Raw genomic sequence first — 19,247 nt, forward strand, 5'->3', positions numbered from 1 at the left:
GGATTTGCGGAGTTCTTGGGGATCCTGTTTTGTGCTGTAGAGCCTCTTGTCTCACTGCAAGAAATGTACTTGGTTGTGAGAGAAAGGTTCTTATTTCATCTGTGGAAGCCTGAGATTGCTTGATATGAGGTAGAGGATGTACTGGGAAATTAAAATTGCCACTGAAGTTTTCCAGTTACTCTGGTTTATAGAATTAGCTCACAGCCTTGTGTAAGAAATGTTTTAATACTACCCAGTTATTACTAAATCACTCCAAGCCACTTTTATACAAGATCTAAAATATTTCTGAAATGAACATGTGTGTTACAAGCCTAATAAAAGACTTGGGTAATGAAAGGAAAAAAATTGCATGTTTCCTTCCTAATCCAACTTGAATCTTAAATTCCTGCTGGTCTTTAGCCAGTCTCCTTGAGACTTTGAATTCTCCTGCATATGTTGTATCTTGTTTCATACATGAGACCCTCTCCCTGCTGATGGCAAAGACTAGGCACTATTGCTCTTCTTGTAAAGTAAGGCTTTCCCTGCATTCTGAGAGGTGCAGTTGGACATTTTGTGTAACCAGATGAAGACAGGAGACAGCTACTGTTACGTTTCCAACCTCAGGCTATAATATGAGAGACTAGTATTTACTATGTTTAAAAGTACCTGTTCAACATCCAACAGTTGTTTGTTTTGTTTTCAGACAGGTCTTTCAATTTTTAAAAGGGAGAAAGAAAGAAAAAAACAAATCATGAGATTGGCAGGGCTGTGATGTGGACTGTTGGAAGTGTTTAGCCACAGTGTGATTTAAGAAAAAATAGCACTCACATTGTTTTGAAAATTCATGGCTGTAATTACAGTGTTTTCTTGTCTTCACTGCTGGTGGTCTTTTAGATTGTCTCTGTATGTCACAGAACAAGCAAAGTTGGGTATGATCTTATAATCTATAGATTTGTTGCACTGTTTGCTTCTTTTCCACTTGGAATATAACAGTGGGGGTAATTATGAAAACTTTGAATGATAATCGAACAGTTTCAGGAAAGAATTCTTTGGAACTTTGTATACAAAAGAATAACTAGTTGTCTTCTCAGGTTACATCAATCTTGTGATAGCCTTTTGTCTAAATGCTATAGGTGGAGCCCCATTGTTTCATTCCTGATATATAGGTAATGTATTAGTTTGACAGCATCTTCTTTACACTTCTGGAAAAGGTAGAGATATTTCAGAAATTCAGAAAAGCAACGTCAGTTTCCTATGGCACTGCTTGAAATGGAGGTTTACAGGAGAATTGCAGCTGCTAGTGATCCTCTCCATAGGGCTGCAATTCTCTCTTGCATAAAGTCACCTAATGTGCTTTTGCTAATGATAGGAAAGTGTATGGTATGGGATTTTTAGACTGCAGGGTTGCCAAAGACATACATTTGCGGAGCAATGAAGTAGTGTAATTGAAACCTTTGGAAATAATTAGGGAAATGGGAAAAACTAAGGCCTTTCACAGTTTGTAGTAATGTCATCTACTACAGTAGGTGGACCTAGTGCAAACTGAGTTCTGTTGTGTGGTTTTTTTTTTTAAATAAGCATAGTGAAATCTGTGGCTCTGCCAATGTACTTGCCAATAACTTCACAGTATAAGTTCCAAATCCCTAATGTTTAATTACTTTTGATATGCCAGGTTCTGTGTTTAAAATTATTTTATGCAAATATGCAAATTTTATGCAAAAAATTTAGTAAGTTCTGTTCTCACATGTGGTATCTCCAGGTAATCATGGACCGACTTCTGTGCATTATCTTTTTTAATTACATGGATGAGTATCTAGGTAAATGACTCACCTTTTAGGTAAAAGGTTAAGAACTATTATTATTTTAACAAAAGACTGTCAGCTTGAACATGGGTTTAAAGCCTATTTTGAGTGTATACTATGAAGATGTATTTCCAGCCATATCTCCAGCTACAGAAGACCAACTGTAATGGCTTTTCTAGGGAATGCCTCATCTTGAGATCTGCACAGTGGATACCTGAACTTCTCTGGGTTTTTTCCTCAATCCAAGCATGAAGTAGCCTTAATGCTACTAATTGTAAGAGTACTGCAGCCAGACTTTAGGGCCAGTAGGTGCATTAATATTTCTAATCTAAAATACAAATCTTTTCCAGAATTGAATAGATAACCCCATGGAAGATAAAGCTTGAATACTGTTTGGGAAATGTGGGTGTTTCATATAACCCTCAAAAAGTTGCTCCTCCTTGGGCTGTGTGGAAATTCTGTATTTTTTTCAGCTGAAAATTGTTTTGCTTTTTTATGTTGCAATATTTCAACACTTCACACACATCAACAGTGGTTGCATATCAGAGTTTGTTTGAAACAGAGGCAGGCTATTGTGTAGTAATGTGAACTACAACAAGATGAACTCTCAACATGTTAAAATAACATTTGGTACTTTATTAAGGGTTACAATATTACAGGGGTAATCTAATATATTAAAAACCCTACTTTCAGTTATATACAGCACATGCTACGTCACACATCATACTGTGGTAAAGATGTGATGAGGTAATAAGGGAAAAGTATGCAAACACACACAAACACTCAGTGTCATACAGGCTGACCAAAAAATATGTTGAACTTCTAGAGGCTTTCACTCTGCCTCTTTTATGCATTCTTTAACTTGTATTTTTTGTAGTAGTTTGTTTGTAATGGGTGTGTTGACAATCTGTTATAGAAACCTATCTCAGAAGAATATTAGAATTACTCCAGTCTGTATTTCATAAGTATGACTGACCTCTAAATATGAGTAAATCTGTTTAATAATTTGACAGTAATAATTGTGAAATATGTTTAAAATAACTTTTTTGCTATGGATAAGTTCTCTATATAATTTTTTATCTAAAGGCTAAGGTTATTAAATAGCTTATAAATTGGTATCCATCATTTGCCTGCAAAGTTGGATAGACCCTTTAATTTATATCCAGCCATTTCTGAATATAGAGGCTACACAGCAGGTAATCACTGAAGTCGGGTACAAAATACCGTAACAGTTGTGTAGTATAACATGTTGGCTATAGAATACCTATTATAAATCTGGATTAATTTCCATATGCAAGTAGCTACTTCATTTTGGTAAGAAATAATTAATGTTTTTAATCTAAAATATTTGAGTTAATGGTGAACTTTCATAGGAGCAGATTATTTAAATGCACATAGTGAAGGGAAAAGACCGGATTTATCAGGACAATAATGGTTGGAGTATCTGCTCTCAAAACAGAATTATATAGTTCTAAATTTATTCATGGTAGTTAACAAAGATTACATAATCATCACACTAATGTACATATACCAGCTACATAGTTCAAAGGATATGATTCCTGTGTCAAATGATTGCTTATAATAACAATAATAATAATAAAACTCTTACTGTACAGTTTGTAGTATTTCCTGTATTTGAGAATATTTATACATAACATACAAAAATACTTAAATGTGGTGGCAATATTTTTATCTTCCAAACTTAATTTACAGGGAATAAAAACCAGGAAGTTTATCTACAGTTTTCATGTAAACTGCAAGTTCTAATAGGACCAAGAGGTGTTCTGAATGTTATTACAGTTCCTTTTCTTCAGCTCTTTTTCTGGGCATGATTCTTGAAAATATAATATACAAGCCCTCATACCTTATCAATAAATGTACAGTATCTTACATTCCTCATTTCTGAAAAGATAATTTCAGGTGATAAAATCATAGCTTTATGTGATTTTTAGAAGCAAACCAAGAGAAGAGTTATTTCAGTGAAATGTGTTAGGGTTAGGTCTTATCATCATAACAACTTTCTTTAGTGAATATGATCCTCCCCGGAATTCAGCCCAGTAAACACCATCCTGATATCGACTGCGGTAGTGTCCTCCACGATACCAGACTCCATTGAGATTTGAGTGAGCACATGCATTGTACCACCATCCTCCCTTCTGGTAATGAGCACAGTTACCTGCAAAAGAAAGCTCCAGTTCAGGCTGAGAAGTAAATGAAAAATCTTCAAGCAAGCAAAGTAGCAAACTTCACTGGATGGTTGGCTGGTTGATCTGGGCTTTTTTTAGTATGTTTAACATGTAGATATCCTGTGGTACAAAGTGAACTTAGGCTTCTTCAGGAACCAGCAAAGTAGTTAGGTTCTACAGATAGAATCCTTTTTGTTACTTTCTCTTGCCTGAAAATCAGCGGGTGTTACTGTGTCAAATAACCATTCATAGTGTATTTTACAGACCCTTGTCGAGTGTAAAAACTTTTCATTTTGGTGTTAGTATATATAAGGGTTGACACATCAGTTTGTACTTCATAAGGTACTAATTGACAAATCCCTTTGTAAGTGCAATTTTTTTTTTTTTGTATGTATGACCATAAGTATGTTTCCTTTTTCAAAAGAGATAAAAGGGGGTCAGGGGGGACAGGGATGTAAATGCAAAAATGGCAAGGCAGCTGAGAGGGACCTCCTACCTGTATATACATCGTGGTCCCGGTCTAGCGTGGTGAACTGTTTGCCATTGTGCCACGTGAAAGAATCTCCCGCGTTGCCGTTGTAGCGTCCCAGTCTCAGCTTGTAGTACTCACTCTCTGGCTCCAGTCTGAAGCTGGCATACTCAGCAAATACTTTTCGACCTGACCAGTCTTCCATTGTTATGAGCAGTTTGTAGTTGCCTTGATTTGTTAACCAATAGATGTTTTCTAATCCGAGCCAATATTCTCCATCTATATTACCAAATCCTTGCTGTAAAGGAAGCAAGAGAAGCATGTTAATGTCCTGCATCTGTGTTAGTGGTAAATCTGAGTGTATTCTTAAGTAGAAAACTGCAGTAAACTTATTTTTAGAGACTTCTCTTCTGAAGGGTAAACACACAAGTTCTTTTTCAAGTAGGCTCTTGGCCAGACTCTAAAACCACCCTTTTAAAGTAACTTTATCAGTAAGTTCTAGAGGGTGGAAAACATTAATTGGCTCTCTTGTCCTAACCTTGTACGTTTCCCAGTTCCTGAAAAAGTTGACAGAGCCATCCAGCCGTCTCTGAATGACAGTCCAGCCACCAGGGTCATGCCGTTGGTCACACCAGACCTGCATAAGCTGGTTTGTGTTTTCTGGTTTTACAAGATAGATGGAGCTTGTGTCATGGCCGTCTTCTAATGCTTGTAGACAGTCTCTCCAGGGCCCTGTGTCAAAACAGAAAGGCTCTGCATCAAGCTGCCACTGAGCATTTCTTTAAAGCAGGGCAGTATTTGAGTTGGTAGCTTTTTGTACTAGTTTGATTTCACTGAATAGCATATTTGTTTTTCCTCTTATTAGAGGACGAGTATTCACCAAGTGTTTTCAAACAGATCCATTTATTGTAACATTATTTCTGGAACATTTCATAATGCGTTACTGGTAAAGGTAGATTTTGAAAAAAAAAAAAAAAATTAAGGCAGCTGCACTGGTACTTTTACCATCAAATATATATCCAAAGAAACTAAATAGGAATACTGCATAGATAAGTAAGAATTTCCTTTAGAAAACAAAACAGTAAGTTTGACCTTGATTCTGTCTTTGAGAAATTCAGCTTTTTTGATCCCCAAAAATGTCACTGGCACAGGCATTAACTGTGGAAGCAACAACATAAATTCAGGCTGTAGGTCTTACTGCTGCCACCTTAATAAATTACAAGATAACATAGAAATTAAGTTGGTTTTTTTTTTTCTTTTTAACATAGGGTGCTTGTGAGAGAAACTTTTATATAAATGACAGGACTCAATATACTTTGAATTCACAGAAATTGCAGTTAACATAGTCTTGTTTTCAGTTCAAGAGAGTCTATAAAGAGCTTATGCTTTTTGAAAGTATCTTATATTCCTGTTTTTTCAATAAATTCTCTCCAGTGGTATAATAGATTCTGTTTTAATGAATCTGAGATATTCAGAAATGTCACCTGCCTTGATTCCTCAGCAGAAGGGTGAAGTCAACAAGAATCATCAGGATTAGAGATTAGAGCCCCTGGATTGATTCTACCTGCCCACTGAAGGAGTAAGGCTTGTCAGATCTTCTGACTAGGAGCCTTACTGAAGCATATACTGCTATCAAGAGTAATTTCTGTTTTAAATTATTTCAGTCCTATGGTTTTTCATATTCATTGTCCAACACTACTAATGGTACTCAGCAAATGCTTTAGAAATAAATTAGTTTTATAGAAATAATCTCAGTGTTTTGAAGATTAAAACACTGAGGTTTTGGTATTTTTAACTATTTTAATCAGCAAGTCAGTGTACAAAGAGGCAATCCCAGTCTTTGTTCTGTGGATGCTGTGTTCTTGTTGCCTCAGTCATAATCAGAGACTGTACCTGGAACTGTGCTTGTAAGCCCCTTCTCCGTTTCTTTTGGTGCTAACTGTTTAGATTTCTTGCAGTTAAGATATAGATGCCCTGCTCTTGTCACACCATTGCATGGCTCATTATGAGAGGTGGGGAAAAAAATGTTAAACCAGAGCAGTTTAAATTATTAGTGCTCATTATTTTATCACAATGTGTAGTGGCACTGACTAAAAATAAAAAAGTAAGTAATTATTGAAGAACTTCTAAAATAGTCAAACAGCTTTGACCTTGTCTTTGTAAAAAAATATACAGCAGTACGCAATGTAGTATTTACACTGTTCTAATCTTGCAGTTTCTTTTATGGCACATGGCAGCAGTGCTCTACTCCATATGAATCTTTTCTCTGAAAGTGATTTAAGATGAACTATTAGAAGCACGTCAAAGTAGAATTTGCTGCTACTTTTTCGTGACAAGTCCTTTTTTGTCAGGTAGGAACCTTTTCAACATTTTAGCTAGGGTATTTTCCCATGAAAAAGTGAGAGCACCCTGAATTTTAAGGTAGGTAGTTTTGATAAAATTGTCTTTAGGGAGTTGTAGAATCACAGAAAGGCTTGGGTTGGAAGGGATCTTAAAGTTTGTTTCATTCCACCTCCTTTCCACAGGCATGGACATCTTCCACTAGACCAGGTTGCTCCAAGCCCCATCCAGCCTGGTCTTTGACACTTTCAGGAATGAGGCATCTACCAAAAAAAACCAACAAAAAAACCACAACCAGAAAACAGTGTGAACAAAGTTAATAGTGAAGCTGCTGAATCTAGTAAGACTGTAATAAGTCTGTGATAGAGAGAATACTGGTCTACTACTTTTTGAGAAAGGGAGACTTTCAACAGATTAATAGAAGACATTTACTATTTTTCTTGTATTTCACTCCTGTTTTCATTGCACAGGTTGGCTGTGATCAGGTGCAGGCTTTGCTGCACTACTTTTGGCAATTCTGTGAAAATACTGCTTTGTAGCAAAATGTTTTAGAGACTTAGAGACTCAAGAGACTCAGTGCTTACTTGCTCGAGGTTCTTTCATTGTGAGTATTTCCATGGAGAGACAATACAGGGGTTGTTTGGTTTTGAACGTGTGGCAGTTGCATTATTGGGTAGTCGCAAAAGTTTGTGACGTCCTCGATGTCCTTTGGAATATTTTGCAAATAGCCATGAAATATATTGAGTGCAGTTCCCCTGCATTACTCTGTTTCAGTTAGCTCTGAGTTCAGAGATCTGTGACTCTCTATCTTTCAATAAGGGCTGTATAATATCCTGTTACTATTCCACCACTTACTTCCTTTTGCTCCTGTCTACAGCACAAGTGTCCCATATAAAGTACAGAGCAGATACTTACTCCTTTTTTAATTACACAAGCACATTATCAGATGCTAGATCAAAAAATTTGTAATAATTTCATATGTTTACACAGTGTCAAACTCCTTCAGATGTCATGAATTGTAGCAGTTCAGTCTTGAGCAAAGGTAAATAAGATTTAGATTACTTGAATTGTAAGATTTTTCTGGAAGTCCTTTATCTTATACATGTAGTATAAATGATGGGTTTGTCTTAGCAAAGTAACATGAGAAAAATATGTGGGGCTAGAGTGTCTTAGACATTCACAGGGTTTTTTTGCTTTCTTTCTGTGTTTCTACTACAGCATGTATGTAAAATTCACTAGCTAAATAAATTCTGACTGCATTTTTGATATTACGATAAAAATGTTGCCCACTGCATATTAGCAAAAAATAATGTAAATGTATCAATAATATTACTTACCAGATGGTTTATCAGTTGAAGTTGGAATACTAGTAACTGCAGGCATGGTTGGTAAGGTAGGTGGCAGAACCTTTAAGTTCTGATCGCTTTGAATCTCATTAGTAGATATCTGGTTATTAATGCGATTGTAAGTAGGAGGCTGGTACACTTTAATTGGTGGTTGTGGAGTTTGTGGCAGTGGCTTTATGGATGGCATTCTTTGACAATGTTCTTCCAGCTGGGCAATTATTATTGTCTGATTATTGGCGATTGACATCAAATGTTGATACTTGTGCTCTAAGTCTTTGTATTTGTTTGCAAGCTGCAACATGTCTGCAGTTTGGTTCAAAATCTTATTTTCAAGTTGAGAAAGTTCTAAGGCGTTATCACGTTTTCGGATAATTTCATGTAATAGCTGCATGTAGAGTTGTGTGACACGAGAATTCATATTTCTGCTCTCTTTTCTTAACAGTTTGACTTCATTAACAATTCCACCATCCACCTCTACCAGTTGCTGGAGAGTTTCTATTTGTCTCTTTTGTTTAAGAAGTTCATTGTTAAGTAACTGTAATTCTTGTTTATTTACCCTGTTTTCAAGCAGAATTTCAGGCTCCTTAGAATTAACACAAATGGCACCTGTCACTCTCTGCTGAGGTACAATAAACGTGTAAGTGCATTTGTCCTGTGTGTCACTGGAACGCTTATATCTATTCATATAAATGAATTCTTGAGCTTTTTCCTTGTCATTGCCTTCAAATTCCTGTGTTTCACTTGTAGTAACTCCCACAACAGTTACTAGTATTAAACAGATGAATCTTGTTGGCATCATGATCCTCTAGTTCCGGTCAAATATTCTTCTGCAAAGAATTTAGTAAAATCTGTTTTAAAATAAATTTAACAGTAATGAGTAGGAAATAAGTGTGAATTTACAAATTATCATCTCTTCTAAAACTTACAAAATAGTACATAATAACCATTTGTACAAATGAGGTCCAGCATCAACTTGTGTTGGTTAAAGGGGACATCATGAGGAGTAGTTGTATCTTTCTATGGTCAGAACTGTAGTTACTAGTTGCTAGTTCATCTAAAGCCTGCCAAGAATGATAAGAAAGTAAGCAATAAATACAAGGATTTTAAGATTCCTTTCTTCCAGGCAAGTACCACAAAAGTTTCCAAGATTGGAGTTTTCATTTAAATATTAATTACACTTTCCATTTTTTACAGTTACAAATACAACCTTTAAAGGTAAACATAACGTAAGTTAATATATGTATTAATGCTGCTAAAAGTTCTAAAAATATCAAACTGTTAATTTGCAGTATTTTAGAACTGCATATACGTTGCAAGACATACAGCTTAGGTGAGATGCAACAATTTTACTTTATTCAGCAGTACTGAATCTCCATTGCTTAAAAAAAAAGGAAAAACTTATTTTACATTGGTCCTTAATAACTGGAAGTTAAAAACTCTACTACTCAGATATAATAGGCAGTAAAATCTGTTATTTTTCTAGACTAGTGGAGTTTACAACTGAAGCATTTACTGTGACTCTCACTGGAGACACTGTCTCTAAACTCAGCCTAGTCATCTCACTTCAGAGTCCCTTCTTGAAAGGGGAAAAATAGCTGCATATGTGCATGGTGGACAGTGGCAATGCGTGGCGATTGGAATCCGCTGGTAGTGTCTACTGGCATACTGCAACAGTTGCCCTTTGGTGAAATTGCCCTAACTTAGTTCTCCATGCAGATTCATATTCAGGGTGGACAGCCGAGGCCCTCACAACCTCTCAAAAAATAAATCAATACCAGAACTTTGTGGGCAACAGTAGACTTGGAAATATGGGCTTAGCATTGTCACTGATGCCAGAAATACTCTGCCACAAACCACTCTCTTATCAGCTACTTGATCAGCACTTTGATGTCATGTATTTCTAAAACCTTTTCATTGTTGATTTTTAATCCTCATGTGTATATGCAACCTAGTTTTCTTAAATAAAACGAATGAAAAATGCAGTATTAGAGTTTTTTCAGTGTATAAAGTCAGATACTTTTTAACCAAGGTAGTGTTGCCGTAGTGTTATTTCTTTGCTTCTAAAATATTTCTCATGGAATAATCATTGAGTATTTAAGTATCTATCACCTTACTGTTTACTCATCTTTGCTACATTAGTTTTTTAAAATTGCATTAAATGGTGATAGTAACAGCTGTGAGAAACTGGAGTGAGTCCAGCTGAGTACACCCAGCATGGCTAGCTGGAGGCTGGCAGACATGATGAATGAATAGTAGCAGAAAGAGGGAGGTTTGTGCAGCCTCCAGGTGAGAAGGTAAAGAAAGACACATGTTCAGCTACTTAAAGGGTGTTTGTTAAGAAGATAAATTCCTTTTGGAAGTGCACAGTGAAAGTATATGGCGGATACAAATTACCTCAGGAAAAAACTGGGTTTTGTTTGAACTTCATTGTGAGGGTGACTGAGGATTGAAGCAGTCACCCAAACAGGTGGTAGAATCTCCATTCCTAGAAATATATGAAGTTTTGATTTAGGTAAGGCTATGAGCAGTCTGATCTAATGCTGAAACTAGACTTGCTCTGTAAGATGAAGATAAGGTCCCACCCAATCTAAACTGTTTTATGATTCTAGGCAGCTGTGGACTTTTAAGAGGTTTTTTTTTTAAAAAAAAATGTCAAGTTAATGCTGGATATGCATCCTTTATTATTCATACTGAGAAAAGATATGGTTGTCATTTGTATTTTTCTGTTTTTGTGAAATAAACAATAGATGTTTCTGCAAAAGATTCAAACAAAGAGACTAGAACTTAATCCTTCTTAAAATTTTTGGTTATATACTTTTGCCTCAGTTTCTTATTTGGAATAAACTCATTTTAATTTTGCAAGTAGAAAGGAGTTGTGCTGTACAGAACTTTTCAAAGTCTTGAAAACACGTCAGATGAAAATCTGGAGTTTGACATGGTTTCTGCAAGTAAAGCAATGCTATTTGGAGTCTTGGAAAATAGGGAACATAAATTCACCCCAGACAGCTTTAACTTGTATAATCAGCATTTGCACAGCAGGTCACACTTGGAAAACCTGGCAGTTTTCGAGGCCTCATGTTCCTGCACAGATGACTGGTTTTGCAAATGTTTCTTGCATATAGGTGTAAAATAGTTTTATTTTGCTGTTGGAATTCTAATATCGTCCCCCCCCCAAACCTGTACTTAATGTGACTACTGAAAAAAAGCTATTTTTTCCTCAGAGTTCACTTCTGTCTGTTACAGCATCTCATATCAGCATCTCTCTGCTTTGAGTATGGCTTTGGGGTGCCCATACTTTTCTGAGCTGAAGAAAGAGCAACATGTAACAGATTTTTCTCCTGATCTTTTTAAGAACTGTGTAAGAAAGTAATGGGCCAGAGTTCATCAGCCTCATTATAACATATCATCTTAATGATCATCTAGTCCCACTGCCTGACCATGTGAGCGACCCCTCTCTAGGAAGCCTATTCTAGGGTTTGACCAGTGGTTGCAGATGGCAGGCCACCAGTGAATGACATCAGCATAATTAGACTGTCCTGAAATGTCATGATCTTTCCTGCATGTCACCTTTTCTAAGATGTTCTTCTTATAAGGAAAATCAGTGGAAGGAAAGTGACATTGGTTCGAGAATGCCCCAGTACAAACAGAAACAAGAATCATACTGTCATCTGCTGTCCTCCTTCCTGCAGTCTGTATATGATAATTTTGTAAGTCTCTCACTGTTTGTACTTGTTTGGTTAAAAAAAATGTGTTTAGCATGAGGCCTTTTTGTTGCATATTGGGAAGGACTACATGAATAAATGGCATTCCTTCCTTTCTGCAGTTGGATTAAAATGAAGTTCACACATGGTCATTTGAGCAACTCTCAATGATTAATCTTTCAGGGACAAAAAAGCTTTCTGGAATGGAGAAAGTAGGGAGGGAAGCCAGAGAAACCATTTTAAGGAAGGATTTAAGGCTTTTTTAATACCTTCCTCTTTGAGTAGCAGAACATCAGATTCTTGGGACATTGCAATTCCTTCCCAGGTGAGAGAAAGATGATATCTGACGTCTAGGACATTAACTTCCAGTTTTCTCCTGTGCCCTGTAATTGCTGATACTCCTTGTGCTTGACTGCTGCCATTGCTTGCTGATCATGCAGTTCTTCCTGTTTCTCTGGCTCCTTTCCCCTTGCCCTCTGCCAGTAGCTCTTCTGGAGGGGACTGAGTGGAAACTATATCACTAGGGCCATATTTGTTCCCAGCGCAAAATTCCACTTGGGCAGCTGTAGACTTTTCAATCTAAAAGCACGCTTGCAGGTTTGAGGGAAATTTTCATAATTACTGGAGATACAGCATTGTTTGTCTCTTATCCTCATGCATACTGACAAAACTTCAACACACAAGCATACAGGTGAATGAAGCACACTTTAAAAGTAATTATTTTGGTTAAACATCAAGTTGAAGTAATTTCATTATTTTATTTCTAGATTCTGTTCAAGTGCATACTCATAAAAGCACTTTTCATAGCAATTGAGTTGGGGCAAACTTGCCCTAGTGCAGATGTACCTCAGTTTTTTGTATATCTACCCTACTTGGCAGTATATTTCACTTTTTATTGAGGTCAAATACTTTGTTTTATCTCCTGTGTTTGTCTTTTACCAGTATAACTGCATTTGTATGAAAATGTTTGGCAGCATTGTTGTGTGGCATATAATTGTAGCAGCTTTATACTCCTAGCCAGCACAAGCGCTTCAGTTAAAATTTTGGCTTGTATACCCGATGTTTGCCTCTATATGTATATAACTGGAAGTAGGTGGTTTGCTTATTCATTGTTTACCCGAGTAAGGATATTTCCATGATCTGGTGACAAAAGAGGAAATAAATTTTCTGAAAGGGATATTGGATGTTTCAGCACTTGATTGCTTTTTCTGTCCTTTAGGGAGAAAATGATAATAAAACCTTATTTTGGCTTTGCTTTGAAACATTTTTCTGTCCTGTATTCTGTCTTGTTTATATGCAGCTTTTCATTAGTCAGAATGTGTTGCCTTTTTTTTTTACTAATATCTTGACATTTATGTACTTCAACAGGATTTTAGTATTTTACAATATTAAATTGTACAAATGTTCATAACATATTGTTTAATCGCTATTGTGATCCTAAAATTATAAAGGTAAAAACATTTCTACATGAAAAAATTACCATTTGGTAAATGTTAATTTCTATTTTCAAACAGCTTGCCTTAAGAGGGAGCAGTAAAAGTATCAACATCAGCACAATGGTCTTTTTGGATTTCAGCTACTTATAATTTGCATAATATTGGATAATCCAACCTGTATATCCTTTTTCATTATTTGTTGGTTTTGATGCCATGGCTAGGAGGATGTCATTCTTACTAAGGAGACAGGCTAGCTGTCTCAGGTTTTATGAAATATTTTGCCTGTGTGATTCTGTGTACAAGTGATCTGTCTCCATGAGATGAAAAAAATGACTTAAAATAATAATCACAGAATCATTAAGCTTATCTGAAAATGCTGCCAGTAGCTTTTCAATGCTATGGCTGGTTTTTTTGAATGAAATTTGTTCATAAAAGAGACACTTGCCATATTACTCTGGAAAGAAATGTGTATATGAATGCCTGAGTGTATAGTGTCAACACTCTCTCATCTCGATCTCAAGTGGTTTTGCAATGCTGAGTCTTTCAGCCATTGAGAGATTGGCATTTTGTGTCTAGGAATTTATTCTATGTCCTTTTTATATCTTTGCTTTTCAGTGTCCTGCAAAAAGTAAGAGCAGGAAGACTACTGGATGGTGGCTGAGCACTGACCTTTATTATGTGTTGCTTAACATTACAAGCCCGTTTAAGAAGGAAAGGTTTTGATACTTAAGACATTACCTGTACTATAGCATTTTGGAAAGGTACAAAAGCAAAATAATGATCTGTATGAATCATGTGTGGAATACCTTAACTAAGACAAATATGAAAAATAATTACCTGGATGTCATACCAGAATAGAAGTTTTGTATCTTAAATTGCATCATTATGGCTTATTTCTACAGATAAGGAACATAGCAGATCCCAGTAGGTAAAAGTAATAGAATTGCTTCCTGCTGCTGCTCTTGTATTTCTATGTATAGTAAACTGCAACAAAGCCAGAGAAACATAGGTGTGACATGGTGATGCATTGATCCATGGACAGGCAGCTTTCGAACATGTGATACATGGCACTCTCGCTGTCCTTGGAGACTGCTTTACAGAGAAGGCAGTTTTCTGTGCTAAACCTCAGACCTTATAACAAGAGCATTTCTGGGGACTTGAGTAGCTATTTGGATTGCAGTATAGTTGAGTTTGCTGCAGAGATAAAAAACACTACCTGTTTCGTTTGTAGAAGTGATAGTGAGAACCTGGTATATGAAGAACACAGCAGCAAACTTTAACAAGTTAGAAAAGATTTTTAGTGGCTTGTATGCTGCAGCTGTGGAACTAAGGATGCATTAATCATTTACTGGGCTATGATAATTATTGTAAACAAGGTGATGCAGTAGGTTTCCTACATGACTTACTCTTACGCGGAATGCTCAGAAACTAAACTAACGCTGGATTCTCCATTTAAGTCATTGCATCTTAGGGATAACAACTGTTGCTTTTACAATAATCACTGTCACTCAGCCTCCCTAAAAAGGCTCCCAGAGTATTACATACCTTAGAAGTTAATTTCAGGATTGTGGGGTTAATGTCTTTTAGTATTTCTCTCTATTTTCTGTGTAGGGTTGTTTTTTTTTTTTGTGGTGTGGGTTGGGGCTTTTTTGTAATAGGTGACTTCCATTTAATTAAAGAGTGGATAGGCAAGGTCCAACACTCACCATTTATTTCCATCTCTACATATTGCTCTGGCTGAGGAAGGGTTTACAGTCTAGAGGTTGGATTGTTTAAGAGTTCATGTAGGTCCAGCGTGCCAGAACTGAATGCACTGTAATTACTGTCACACATCAAAGCCTTTTAGAATACCCAGATAGGTGAAAAACACATACATAAAAAGGATAACATACACACACACTTTTGCATAACACTCATACTTTCTGAAATGGCTGCTTTGACTATGAAGAAAAAAATGATACCATACATACAAATGAGCTCATTCAGCTATGCTAGCTAAACCACTGTTAATCACTGTTTTTTGTGTTGTTCATATTTAATGAAACAAGGTCAGGAGTCCTTTTGATGGGCTGTCTTTTCCTCTGTACCTCTGATATGCCATCTTCTGTGCAGAATCCTCAGGCACTGAGGCATATAAAGGAGGCATGTTCACAAAAGGCATAGTGTTAACTAAGACAGCATTTATTCTCTAGAAGATAAACTGCTGTATTTTATTGTGAATTCATACAGAATTTGATAGCTGTGCATTCTAAAGAAGAAACATGAATAGCTAGCAACATATCTTCACTGTTTAATACTTTTGTCTTTGATAATGAAAGGTATTTTTATATTAGTGCAGTTTTACATTTTTATTGCATTATAAAAGCAAATGAAGCAAGGGTGTTGAAAATGTAAAATCCTGCTATGAAAAGATCAGAAGGCTTGGTTTTGCATTTTTTTAAAACAAATCTTAGGTTTTTGCTGCTACAGAATCCTTTGATAGCCAGTGTTTGTGGACTTACAGTTAGCTGGCATGTTCCAGGCACCAAGCCAGTAATATGATCTGGATTTCACAACACCATTGTGATAAGACAGACAAGCATGAATTTTTTGAATCTGCTTGCTTTCCTACTCCCTGTCCCTTGTCTTAGAGGTCATGCTCTGTTTTTTACTCCTTTACACGTTTTCTCCCATGGAATTATGTTAAATTATCCTGTCAATTTTTACCTCTCAAAGGTAATCTTAAAACGTAATGTGAAATTTGCTCTTTTCTAAGAGGAGGGACGTCCACTGCTGCAGGGTTTCTTTTAGAATAAGCTCACGTCTTAGCTTTTCGATGAAAAGTATTGCTGTGAAAAATCTAGTGATTTTTTTTTTGTTTTGTTTTTGTTTTTTGTTTTGTTAAAGGAAACAGCAATTCACGGTGAAAATACAGCACAGTTATATGTAGACCACATTTTTCCATGTATTGGAAAAACCTTTAAAGTTGGGCTCTAAGTTTTAAAGTAAATACATAGGAAAGGGCTGACACATAGTAGCATGCAGTGCTAGTTATGAAAACATGATACTGAACTGAATTGAAAAATTTAACTCCAAACTTAGGGGGAGAATCACTTTTGCAGTTTTACCACTAGTTACTTCCAGTGTAAAAAGTGCCACACTGGCATTAACCAATTAATTCCTTTAAGACACTTGTGTTAGAATGCATTCTCTTGTCAGATTTTCTGCCCACTTAAAACTGAAATTTTAATTCAAGCACCAGTTCAGTTTTCTTAAAAGGTAATACTTTTTGATGATTAAGCAGCACATCAGAACGAAAGTGTCTTCATGAGGTCTTGGAAAACTTTTGTTTTGAAATACTATCAGTTGCTGCAAGAAACTGCAGAAGTTTATGTATCTATTGTTGCCATGTAACTTTCTTCAAGTTTTGGCAAAAACTTTAGTTACAAGAAGTACAAATATTCTTCTTGATTACCAAGAATTTTAGTTGTTTGTGGATTGTTCTTTGTGCTTTACTAAAGTTCTGTCATAGATGTGGAATGTAATTACTGAAAGAAAGCACTGCTTTTGTTGTTGCTTCCCTTAACAGTGGCCTCACCTTATTTTCACTTAATCCAATCACTACCAGAAAGTGCTCATACTGTGTGTGCTCATATGTGTGCATGCACATTGTCCGTAACAGTCTTTAAAGAGATTCATATTTTAATAAATGTGACTCATTTTACCCATGAAAAATAGCAGTTAGACCATGTAATACTTTGATGCCTACATGAATGTACTCATAAATTCTAGTTTCTTTTTTAAATTAAGTTTTTGTGAAATACTTCAAATATTTCCTTTATAGACTGTTTAAGTATCAGAAAGTTTTGTATCTCCCTAATCAGACATGAGTGTAAAAAAGACTGAATGGAGGTTTCAAAATCTTTAAGACAGATAGTCCTTCAGAAATAGTATGTCCTAGAAAAATTCTTGGATGGCAAGTTTAAGGAAGTGTGAAGATCAAAGTTACGCGCAAAAATACGATTTAAAAAAAAATAAAATCGTACTCTTGAAAATAATACCAAGGCTTTCACTGCCTGGCACATAATGTCTCAGCTATATTTACAAATTTTATTTTAATATGTGACGGATTTTTGTTTAGGCTCGGGGGTACTTTTTTGAAATTCTTTTGAAGTCAAAAAGCAGGCTTGCTGCTTGATCTTAGGGAGCAGTCCTACTCTGATAGGCTTGCATGGGCTCCCTCCGAGCAGCGGGAGCTCCGAGCCGCGCGTACGGAACTCGCCGCACCCGTCCGGCAGCCCCCGGCAGTGCCCGTCCTTACCGCGGCTGCTCGGCGTCCTCGCTGCGCTCCTCGGCCGCTCCCGTCAGCAGCTGCCGCCGCGGCCCGACCGCGGTGACATCGCCTCGGCGACCCGCAGTCCGCGTGCGCCGTGCTGCGACCAGCCGCGACGTACTGGGGATTCTTTTCCTCTTCTGCAATTCTTTTTTCCTCTTCTGCGTTTTTCTTGCTCAAGACCGCTCTGGGCTGCGTCCCGCGTCCGAAGCGGTACGTTCCCGCGGGGCGCTCGGCGCTCCCGGCCGTCCCTTCAGGCAGCCAGGAGCTGCCTCATTTGAACCCCTGCTCTTTGTGGCAGGCTTATCCTGGCCGGGAAAGGGGGAGAGAAGGCAAAGCAGCGGCGAGCTGCCGGGCGCTGGTTGGACGGGCGAGCTGCCTCCGCCCCCGGGCAGTGGGGCTGCCGGGAGGAGCTTCGTGCTTCGGCCACCCCGGCTGAGCCCTCCCCGCCCGGGGTGCGGGACCGGCCGCGGGGGAAGCCGAGTTTCAGCCGCGAAACAAGGCTAATGCCGGGGCTAAGGGCAAACTGGGGAGGCCGCGAGGAGGAACGCGGGTCCGCTTTGTTAGATCAAGGGCAGTGAGGGTGGGTAATTGCACGGGACTCGGCCCCAAAATGTCGGGGGCCGGGGGGGCACTTCCTGCCTTCGGATCTCGTCACAGCGTGCTCAGGGATGCGGGGATGGATGCTCATCCCAGGCGCTCGGCGGGCGCCGGCGGAGCCAGCAGACTAGCTCTGTGTAGCGCTGAGGGGCTCCTTTCTTAGTGCTTCCTAGCTCATCTTTGTCAGGCAACAGCTCGAAAGCAGAAATAATGGACAATAAATTTGTCCAAATTCAAGCAAGCTCTTAAAACATTCTAGTGCAGATTGCAAATTCATTATTTGGCTGAACCTCCGTGCATTTTGAATGATTCTTCATACTTGTCCTGGTAATCTAAAGCCTGTTTCTCATTTGAGTGATGGGAATTCCTGCAATTTTCCTAAAACCTCTAAAAAGTTGCCATTATGAAACTCTGCGTGTAGAACGTTTTTGGTTGTTAGCTATTAGCTCTGGGTTTAAAAAAGATTTGTCAAATGAATGAATGAATTTAAAATCTGCCTTTATAACTTGTTGGGAATCCTGCAAAGAAATTAGCAAATTAAAAGTGAAACTTTACAACATAAAAATGGCGCTTTTTTATTACAGTTTAGGAAACCAAATGGTTGTTTCAGTCACTGTATATCATTGACATCATAAGAAAGCTGTATTGTACTAATGGGCTGTATTGTAATAATGGGCTTGTTTGCAATTTGTCAGTCAGTTTTGAAGATATTTGGGTTTTGTAGAATTGGAGGAAACCAATATGAGGGCACTTGAGTTAACCAGAGGACAAATAAAGAGGTTTAAAGATACTGTATTAAAACCAGTTCTGTTCAAGTTAAAACCTGAACAAGCAGTTGTTTTTATAATGACAGATTATTTCCATCATAAAAGTGAATGCCAGAAAAAACCTCACGTCTAACTATATTACACTATCAATTCAATATGCCTTAGGCTTTCTAAGTTTTTTGTACCTTCCCTCTATGGCCTGTGATTCCTTCAATTTACTATTGTTATGTTAATTATTTTCTATTTTAACTCAGAAGCTTATTCCTTTCTATTCTAAAGAGAGAGGACCACTGACTGGAGTGGCCATTT

The 19,247-nt window shown here is 37.4% G+C and overlaps 2 protein-coding genes across 9 annotated transcripts in view; one reads left to right on the forward strand and one right to left on the reverse strand.

The window, feature by feature from the left end:
* RALGPS1 (Ral GEF with PH domain and SH3 binding motif 1) overlaps window positions 1–19,247 on the forward strand; it is a 76,272-nt gene that overhangs the window by 16,803 nt on the left and 40,222 nt on the right. The gene's annotated exons all lie outside the window — the stretch shown is intronic.
* Window positions 2,397–17,851, reverse strand: ANGPTL2 (angiopoietin like 2). Of its 2 annotated transcripts, none has more exons than XM_036393668.1 (5): window positions 17,560–17,851; window positions 8,114–8,949; window positions 4,975–5,168; window positions 4,464–4,734; window positions 2,397–3,957 (listed from the first exon to the last, which is right to left on the reverse strand). In XM_036393668.1, exons 2-5 carry the CDS (start codon window positions 8,919–8,921, stop codon window positions 3,758–3,760), a joined length of 1,473 nt encoding a protein of 490 aa, XP_036249561.1. In that variant the 5' UTR covers window positions 8,922–8,949; window positions 17,560–17,851; the 3' UTR covers window positions 2,397–3,757. The 2 variants fall into 2 exon arrangements, with proteins under 2 accessions (XP_036249561.1, XP_036249560.1); XM_036393667.2 differs by having other exon boundaries at window positions 8,114–8,970.

Source organism: Molothrus ater, chromosome 20, assembly GCF_012460135.2.
Source record: "Molothrus ater isolate BHLD 08-10-18 breed brown headed cowbird chromosome 20, BPBGC_Mater_1.1, whole genome shotgun sequence".
In the NCBI taxonomy this organism is placed as follows: Eukaryota; Metazoa; Chordata; class Aves; order Passeriformes; family Icteridae; genus Molothrus; species Molothrus ater.

Bases quoted from the DNA above. Each gene is read 5' to 3' on its own strand.
- ANGPTL2 (XM_036393668.1), bottom strand. From the start codon at position 8,921: ATGATGCCAACAAGATTCATCTGTTTAATACTAGTAACTGTTGTGGGA. The intron at 5,169-8,113 runs GTAAGTAATATT...GTTTTGACACAG, and splicing joins TTCAACTGATAAACCATCTG to GGCCCTGGAGAGACTGTCTA. The intron at 4,735-4,974 runs GTTAGGACAAGA...CTTCCTTTACAG, and splicing joins GGAACTGGGAAACGTACAAG to CAAGGATTTGGTAATATAGA.